Below are 9,742 nucleotides of genomic sequence, written 5' to 3'. Positions count from 1 at the left end.
TTTGCTAAAACACAAATGTCAGGATAAATGTGAAAGTTACAAAAAATTGCCACACCCTTGATCTAATGTTATTGAATCACCTTTTAATGCAGCTCCAACATTTGATCTAAAAAACCAATCTACTATAAAGTTATCAATTTCTTTGAAAAATTTATTCTAAAGAAGAATTTATTGGAATTGCTAGCATCAATTGAAATGGATATATGACTAAATTGAACTGAGTATACTTTTTAGTTGTAAAAAGTAAAGTTAAAAGCCACTCACAATATGGCGGAACTGATTACGTGGGATTTGGTCAGCCTAAGGAGAAACATCCGGGAAGTTTGCGGAAGTAGACTAGATTAGTCAGGTTAGGAGAAATCAACCGCAAAGTGCCACTAATCGTCGGACAAAAATAAGATGCTTATGTTTGCGTTGGTGGATTATTTAAACTGGAAGTAAGTTTTCTAGGCAAATTTAACTTTAATATAACTTTTGATGTTTGTACTCCACTGTGAAAATTGGAGCAAAATTTTAAATGTAACTACGGTTGTTAGCGGTAACTGCTCTTGTTGTGAAAGAAGCAACCGGAATCGGTGCTAGTCCGTCTTGTACGCTTTAAACAGGGTTAATGTTAATACCCTAAGTAGTCTTCCTCTTGTCGCAACTGCGATTGAAGCGAAATCTATCTACTGCTCCCTGGTTTACTCTCCGAATGGACGGTACATGGAACCGAACCGAACCGGTCCAGACTGGGCCATGCCGAGAAACGAAAGACAGCAGCACCCAGACTGACAGCAAGATAGAAGGTGAGCTGGATGTAGGAGGTTTCATGTTTCAGCAGCATAGGTTTCTGTCTTATGATGCCATAAAACAGCCGGTTTACTACAGATACAGCAAAGTGACACTTAAAGGCAACCATAGCTTTTGAATGGTTGCTTCAGAAAACTATGGTTTTAAAAGCATAGGTTGGTTAATAGCATATCTTTCAAATGTCCTTCAGTGTAATATAGCAATACTACGCTATAATAATATTACAGTGTAGTGTCTTTTTTACAGAGTAATACTTCCAAATTAGCTGATTTTTCTGTTTTTATTTCTTACCAGTATCATATTCTCATTCTATATTGCAGAAAATCCACATATTTACTAACAGAATATATAAAATTGCCGTAATGACTCACCTACTGTGAAAAGTTATATCTTAATAATATATTAGTTGTAACGGATTATTAGTGCGAATGATGTGTTCAGCTTGCTCTTCTAATGCTGGCTACGTCTTTTGGTATTCATAAGCTTCATACTTTTTTTATAATACTCAGCTTTTTATGGATTTTTCATCCCCATTGAAATAAATGGAAAAACAGGAATTCCTCCCTCTTGTGGCAGAATATAAAATGTCATTTGTGTTTTACAGTTGATGTTTCAGCTTCTGTCTAACTAATTACAGTGAATCACCCAGTTTCTAAAAAGCTTTCTAACACTTGGGGACGACTTCAAACACTTTTGCCATTTTCACTGCAAAGTGTGAAAGCATTCAGCATTCACACTTTGCATTGTCACATGAAATGCAACATTTCTAGCTTTAATTGTCTTTTGGTTATGTCTCAGTCAGCTTTGCAGTGTTAAAGAATTACAGTGATAACTCGTTCCAGTATTGTTTTTATAAACATATGGTGTCATCACCAAGGTCACGACCCCAGGTTGTCAAAGGTTAATCTGTTTACCTTGTTGAGCTTGTGGATGGAGGTATTCCCTCGGGATCAACCTGAGGACAGTGAAAGCAGTCAGGTCAGTGTAAAAGCTGTACAAAGATAGTTGTTTTGAACATTGATGTACACACACCAGAGCGGTAGGAACATTTTTAATGCCTTTCTCCATTTCAGATCCGTGGGAATGGTCTGGTGGTGGTGCATCAAGGGAAAATCTTGGGACTCCACTGTTCTGGAGTCAACCTTCACGCAGCACAAGCAGCCATCATTCAGCATGGTGCAAACCTGGCTGGCTGCCAGCTCTTCTTCTCCAGGAGACCTTGTGCCACTTGCCTTAAGATGATCATAAATGGTGAGAAAGACAGTTGAGACTGATTAATATAGATATTTTATATTTTCTCTAAATTTAACAGTTTAATATAATTTCTATACATTGTAATTGTGGTGTCAGACTCAAATACCTACATACTGTCTAGTTGGACATATTCAGTCATCCATGATGAGTAAAACATACATATACAAATCCAAGGAAGCGCAGCTGACTTTACTACATTAGCAAGTATCAAAAACATACAATTGTTTACTTTCATATTCAATTCAGAAATACTTTATTCATCCCAAATGGAAATTAAATGTTGTCATCCAAGTGTCTTCAAAGAGTTGTTGTGGAGTTGCAGGATCTCCAGTAGCAGACAGGCCTGCAGCAATCTAAAGAGGCCTCTGACTGAAGACGGTTGCCTTAGGCGGTCTCATGACAAACCTAACAGCTCAATACACAGAGCAGAGACTACTCCACAGTAACATATTCTGGATGACTTCATCAATTATAAAAGTCTACAAAAATAGATTCTAGAGCAAGCAAGGACAGAATAATCAAACCAAACATAAATGTATCAAAATGCCCATTAATGGTTCCAATTTGGGAAGATATAGCAACACAACAAATAAATAAATGCTGCAGCTTATGAAAACATGTAGTCAAGCAGACCCAGGACTTTTCTCTTTGGGAAAGAAAAACTAAAGTAGAAATAAAAACTAAAGTAGAAAATGTAAGTTGATATAGATAACGGTAGGAGCAGCTGTATCGATAATTTCTTCCAGGAAACAAAGCAATGGAAAACACATCACTAGGTCAGAAGAACTTCCCATTAAAGGAAAAACAAACGGTAGCAAACTGCAACAATAACTACAATTACTAGACACAGTCAATCAGCAGAATGTTTTCTGTGGAAAAGAAGTGTATAGCTCAGGGCAGCAGTAACATATTGTAAAATTGTAAAATATTGCATTTTAATATGCTTTGCTTTCCGTTTCATTTTTCTCCCATAGATGTAGTTTCTGGTTTCATTTCTGTCAAATTTCAAACCAATACCCAGACGAACCACAACATACTTGTTACTTTAAATAACATAGATACGTGAGCGCAATAAAAATAGCAATCAACGGTTTTCATTTATTTATTCTATAATTACCATCTGAAGACGCTATTTTATTGTGTCAGGATTTGAAGAGGGTTGTCTTGGTAGTTTAATCTACACCAATGTTATCTCTATGCTGGCTTTTATTAGGGGCTATTGTACCCTGGCAACACCCTGATCTTTGGAATTGTCTTGCCGCTTTTTCTCTCCCTCAGCTGGAATCAGTCAGATCTCCTTTTGGCCCGGGGATCCAGAGATCAGCATGCTGAGGTCCATGTTTTCAACTCAAACAAACGCCAGCAGCACGTCGCTCTCTGTGACAGAAGACGTCCTGGACGCAGTTGCAGTAGAGAAGCTGAAGTCCAACAGCCGTCCTCACATCTGCGTGCTGCTGCAGCCGCTGACGCTTGGCCTGCTGCAGTTTGTTGAGGAGACGTCTAGGGAGAGCGATTTCATGAAGAAGATGACTGAGGATGACCCAGGACTGAACGAACAGGAACTCTTCAACAGGTAAACTCACTGCACTGAACATACACCAAATGTACATATACATACATATTTTGTATGTATATACAATGTAGATTCTGCACAGTTCAACTAGTTGCAAAAGTTTGGACAGGATCAATGCAAAAGGCAGCAGTCAGAAAAGAGTTACAAAAATTCTCCACATTATTTATGTACCATAAGATATTGAATATTGTGAATAATTATTGAAGTAATCGATCCTGCCAAAATTAGCATGAAATATAGAAATAAAATAAGTTTTTCTTTCATTTTTATTTCTATATTTACTGGCATTTCCGTCCATAAACATATACTTCCTAAAAACACAAAATATCCAGCTTTGCCTACAATCCTCTCAAAATCTCAGGAGAATGTTTGTTCAGCCTGATGAAAGTCCAAATGAATGTCCCATCTAAAGGACAAGGACACTGAAAAAATAAAAAAATCACAGGCTGGACTTTGTTTTATTTGCAAAACACAAAAATTGATGTTTAAAACACTACATTCGTTTTCAGACAACGTCTAAGACACTTCAGAGAATTTTCCAGTAAGTTCTTGGTTGGAACATCCCAGCAGCACAAGGAGATTTTGATCCAAATGGGCCTGGAGAACCTCTGTGTGGAGCCCTACTTCTCCAACCTGAGAAACAACATGGCGGCGCTGGTGGAGGTTCTAGCTGCTGTGGCTGCAGGGCTCCCTCAACAACAGTATGGCTTCTACAGGTTGGGAACTTGTTTTGTTTAGACTAAAAACTAGGTTCTTAAGTTGTTGGGATTTTTTTTTTTTTTTTTGGTTATCAATAATAGTTTCTGTGATTCAGAGAAAACAGTGCAACTATGGCGTGTCATCCAGGGGCCGTGTCTCAAGAGGTGGCTCGCCACTGCATCATCCAGGCCAGGCTACTGGCATACAGGACAGGTTGGTTTGACTCCACTGAAGGAAACAACTCAGAGGGATTTAGAGCAGATCATTCTTATATCAGAGTAGTATTAACAACTGAACTTAGAATGTAATTATAGAGGAGAGGTGCTGAACTTTTAATCATCAAAATTATGGACCAAAAAAAAAGCATTTTTTAAAAATTAAAATCACCATAAATGTGGTTTTATTTTAGCTATGCGATAATAAACTGAGCATTAACCATTTTTAATTAATTAATCAGATTTTTTTTTTTTTTGGAACAGGATTGTTGATACAGATTTTCTTATCAAATTAGAGGCTTTCAGTCAATTTGCGTATTATTTTGGGCTTGACTAAAGAAAACCGAAAAATAAAAAATTGTCTATTCTCAGCAATAAAAACAGGATCTAGGTCAGTCTTTATTTGATTGTATTTAGCCACGTTTTAATACATTAATTAAAATTATATTTGGGTGCACCACGGTATACTTTTAATGCATAGATGTCGTCATATTTACCATGGAAATAGAAGGAAATCAGACACCTTTGAACACCCTCAGTTTAGCGATCACGTGCTAACCTAGTTATCACTGCTATTTGATTATGTAACAAGAATTAGACTGGTTTAACAGGATGCTTGATTTGAGTTGAAGCTCTGTTGCATTTCAGTAGGAGTGTTTACTTTTGACAGCAAGTTGCCTGATCAACTCTTTGCTTTTTAATTCTCAACTAGCTATCCATCCATCCATCCATCCATTTTCTTTACACCCTTCTTCCCTAATGGGGTCGGGAGGGTTGCTGGTGCCTATCTCCAGCTACGTCCCGGGCAAGAGGCGGGGTTCACCCTGGACAGGTCGCCAGTCTGTCGCAGGGCAACACAAAGACATACAAGACAAACAACCACACACACACACACTCACACCTAGGGAGAATTTAGAGAAACCAATTAACCTAACAGTCATGTTTTTGGACTGTGGGAGGAAGCCGGAGAACCCGGAGAGAACCCACGCATGCACAGGGAGAACATGCAAACTCCATGCAGAAAGATCCCCGTCCGGGAATCGAACCCAGGACCTTCTTGCTGCAAGGCAACAGCTCTACCAACTGCGCCACTGTGCAGCCCCTCAACTAGCTAAACAGTTGGAAAATAAAACCTTAGTCATTATTGAAGAGCAATAGTTCTTAAAATAAAGAAACTTTATTACACAGATAATAGACTTTTACTCTGGGCAATTTACACAATTTTCTGTCATTTGTTGTACAAACAAAAGATAAATTATTAAGAAATAATAGTTTTCTTACTTAATTACTGTCCAACAGGGCCCCCTGCTGGTTGCACATGGTACAGCTTCCTTCTTGGATTTTCATGAGCTTTAAGCCACAATGATCTAAAGCAACAAAAATATATCACTGTGACAAATCTATATATTATACATGTTAAACTCTTTTTTATTAATTACTGATGTAAACAAACATTTCCACAAAATTCTGCTTTATTACCTCTAGTATTTTAAATACACAAATTGATTGAAGTTTTTAAAATATTCATGGAAACTTGCAAAATATATTTCTAAAACAACATGATTAGAACATAGTTATGCTACAGTGTTGATGTCTGACTGGTCTGTTTTTCACCACTTTATTTATTTTTTATTTTTTTGCCATCGTTCCAGAGGATCCAAAAGTGGGAGTGGGTGCTGTTATCTGGGCGAGACGGCGGTCGGTAAGAACTCCGTAATTTTTTTTTACTTCAGCATAAATGATTAGTCCCTACAGTAAAATGTTACCACTCTTTTGTGTGATGGGAACTCTAAATTGGAATTATTATTTTATTGTTTTTTTAAATGTGTTTAGTTTCAGTTTTTACAGTTCATAATGCAATGATATGAAGCAGGTGAATAATTCAAGTGTCCTAATTCTCGAGTGATTGCTATGTCTTTTCCCAACATTATACTTAATTTAAGTCTGTAAACCAGTTACTAAAAGTAAGGGATACTCCAATCACAAATTAAAAATATATATCTTGACCTCCCTCATCTCAGGCTGGCTCTCGAGGAACAGGCTGCCTGGATTTGGTGGGTTGCGGGTACAACGCCTACCCTGCAGGCTCAGAGTACGCAGAGTACCCCCAAATGGACTGCACGCAGGAGGACCGTCAGAGACGCAAATACAGATACATCATCCACGCAGAACAGAATGCCCTCACCTTCAGGTCAGCTCGTTTAACCACACCTGAATGTCAAGTCTCATTTGTCTTTCTTGACTGACGGATGTCTCCTCCGTCTTTGTGTTTTCAGGACGCGAGACGTCAAACCAGAGGAGCTAACCATGATGTTTCTGACCAAATGTCCATGTGACGAGTGTATCCCTTTGATAAGAGGGGCTGGAATTACACACATCTACACCTCAGACCAGGACAGGGACAAAGACAAGGGGGACATTTCCTACCTCAGATTTAGCACCCTGAAGGACATCAGCAAGTTTGTTGTAAGTTAGTATCAGAGAGAATTAATATTTATTCATTAATATTAATATTTTATTTGATAGAACCAAGACCCGCCTTCTGGTCCTGATTGGTTGTTTCTGACTGAAACAACCAACTGTATTTGTGCAGTTAGTACAAGGAGATTTTTCAGAGATTATCTGACTCATACTATACTATCACAACATGTGCAAAAAATTGTTTTTATACTGTCGCTTTAAGGAGTAAAGTAAGACATATCTATTTTCTCGCAGTGGCAAAGGAATCCTTCTATTCCCCCTGAATCGACTTCTCATCTCGCAAGTGAGTTACAGCTCCCCATCCTCGAGCTTTTTCACTTTAACTGTGTTTTATGTTTTTTTTACGTAAAACACTGTGACCTCGACGTTTTTCTAGATGGTTGTATTCGGAAGCACAGCCGGCAGACTGAGCAGGAGTACGGAAATAAGAAGCTGTGCACCGAGAACACCAAGAGTTCACCTTCTGGCAGCTGAACGTTAGTTAGTAAAGGACGGACTAGCCTGTGCATGAGCTCCATTCTAGGAGCGAATAATTTGCTGATGGTAAAATCTCCACCACTACAAAAAGCATTTCCTCCTTTACAGAGTTCATGTTTCTTGCTTTTTTGTCACACTTCAATGTTTCAGATCATATCAAGCAAAGATAACCTCTACCACCACCATGTTTGGTAGTCCACTAAAAATATCCTCTCTTCTTTCTCATCAGCCCACAAAATGTTTTCTCCAAATTCTTGGGGAATATTAAGATATAGATATATTTTTTGTAAATCTTGAGGCTGAGTTTTTTTTTTTGTCTGGGAGTCATTTTGAGAGATTGACTACCCTTGAAAAAGTTCCATGTTTCCTCCAAACGCCTCGTTTAGAAATCTAACCTTAAGAAATGGCTTTGTAACCTTTTCCAGTCTTGACAGATGCCAATGACTCATCTGTTCTTTAATTCCTTCAGAGCAGAGCATGAGGAGTTGCTTTTTGAGATTCTTCTATCTTTTTTTTTTTTTTACTTATTTACTTACACTGGTGACCATACCAGGTTTTAGATCTGAAAAAATAAAAGTAAAAAAGCTTTGTGAAACCAAAATGCTACATTGAAACGTAAAGAAAAATTTGTAAAGAAAGGGATTTCATTGTGATTTGTTTGAACCTTTTTGCCTTTTAGTTTTCAGCTTGTAAAATTATGTCTCTGTACGAAAAAGTTTATGTTCAAACTGTGAAATTCATTTTATTGGTTAAAGATTTAAAGCATTTATCTCTTTATATCTCCCTATCTTTATTGTGATAACTGTGGTTTACAGTTAATAAAAACCTAAAATTCACTTTCTGCCAGAATTAGTCCTCAGGTTTTATCCCCGACCCCTGATTGTCTTCCTCTTCTCTTTCTGCCCACCTTCCTGTTACACTAGTAATGAGGATAAAGTATTTGTTTTTGTTTCTATTTATGCAGTAAGTTTACCACAGTTATCCTTTCTGATAAGCCACAACTCATCATTGACTGACTAGAACATTTAACAGTTCAAATAAATTGTTTAGTTCTCCTTGTGTAATTTGAATTTTGGACTTTCTTCAGCTGTAACTCAGATTCGTCACAAATCGTCACACGGTTTCTGACCTGGGCGACGTATCAGAAGGAGGCAGACCAAGCAGGCCTGGTTCACCTCTGATCACAAATAAAAGTAATAAACGCTTAAAATATTTCAATTTGTGTAGAGTTACTCTCAAAAGTCTACACACCCTTGTAGAAACTTTCCCCGAGTTTGGCTTTTGTGACATAAAAAAACAAACAACACAGAACGTTGTATCTAAATTTCTTCAAATACTGTGCTCTAAAGATACAAACAAGTGCTTTGTCGCAACATTTTTGATTCAGTTAGAGCGTAAAGTATATTAGATATGAGCGTGTCCACATTCAACATCTTCCGGGCTGTAGAAGATGTTTATGACGTCTTTCTTTTGTTAAGATGGATATATACTTCGACTCACTCTGATTCTAAAAAAATAAATTCCTTCTTCATATTCAACTCTTTTGAGCACTGATTACTTTTCAGCACTGATTACCTTAACTTTGGGGTATTGGTGATTGGCCGATATGTGAAGCCAATCTTATCCACCGATTTTATCTACCTTAATAAAGGTATACAAGTTAGCCACTGTTCTGCTCTGCAGAGAGACGTTTGACTAATAGACAAGCCCACCAGGTCATGTCTGCACGTTTGCAGGCAACAGTAGTGACCCCACTGTTGCCAACTCAGCGACTTTCTTGCTACATTTGGCGACATTTCAGACAAACAAATTGGTATTGGCCAAAATCAAAATCAGCAGGTAAGGCTTTTTAAAGATGGGTAATCAGCCAGAAAACTGCAATGGTACATCCCAACTTAAGATGGAATACATACACACATATGCAGTGATGGCATAGTTACTTTGAACTTAGTTGCTTTCTGTGTTTGATATGATGTGAAGCGCTTTGAAATGCCTTGATGCTGAAATGTGCTATATAAATAAAATTTCCACTTATAAGGTTGAACTGAAGGGGAGATTGTTTAATGGTTACAATAGAACAAAAATAAATTTAGTAATTTAGATACCCCCAATTTTAATTGGAGAAGTTTCACATAACTTATAAGTTGATGCAAAAGTAATGTTTGTTTTAGATACATAAATTATTATGCTCAGGCTCAGCAACAAAATAATATACTATATCGCCAATTACAGCTTACAGTAGCTCATTCGC

General features: G+C 37.5%; 1 protein-coding gene across 2 annotated transcripts; it reads left to right on the top strand.

Moving 5' to 3' along the window:
* The first annotated feature begins 352 nt into the window (after positions 1-352).
* cdadc1 (cytidine and dCMP deaminase domain containing 1) lies at positions 353-9,029 on the top strand. Of its 2 annotated transcripts, none has more exons than XM_044109190.1 (11): positions 353-788; positions 1,670-1,770; positions 1,866-2,043; positions 3,325-3,619; positions 4,129-4,335; positions 4,434-4,531; positions 6,186-6,235; positions 6,555-6,724; positions 6,810-6,999; positions 7,249-7,297; positions 7,391-9,029. In XM_044109190.1, exons 1-11 carry the CDS (start codon positions 695-697, stop codon positions 7,486-7,488), a joined length of 1,530 nt encoding a protein of 509 aa, XP_043965125.1. In that variant the 5' UTR covers positions 353-694; the 3' UTR covers positions 7,489-9,029. The 2 variants fall into 2 exon arrangements, with proteins under 2 accessions (XP_043965125.1, XP_043965126.1); XM_044109191.1 differs by having other exon boundaries at positions 6,810-7,003; positions 7,391-7,582.
* The last annotated feature ends 713 nt before the right edge of the window (positions 9,030-9,742 follow it).

This window comes from Gambusia affinis, linkage group LG24, assembly GCF_019740435.1.
Source record: "Gambusia affinis linkage group LG24, SWU_Gaff_1.0, whole genome shotgun sequence".
NCBI classification, from domain to species: domain Eukaryota; kingdom Metazoa; phylum Chordata; class Actinopteri; order Cyprinodontiformes; family Poeciliidae; genus Gambusia; species Gambusia affinis.
This window is presented reverse-complemented; position numbering and strand designations above follow the sequence as displayed.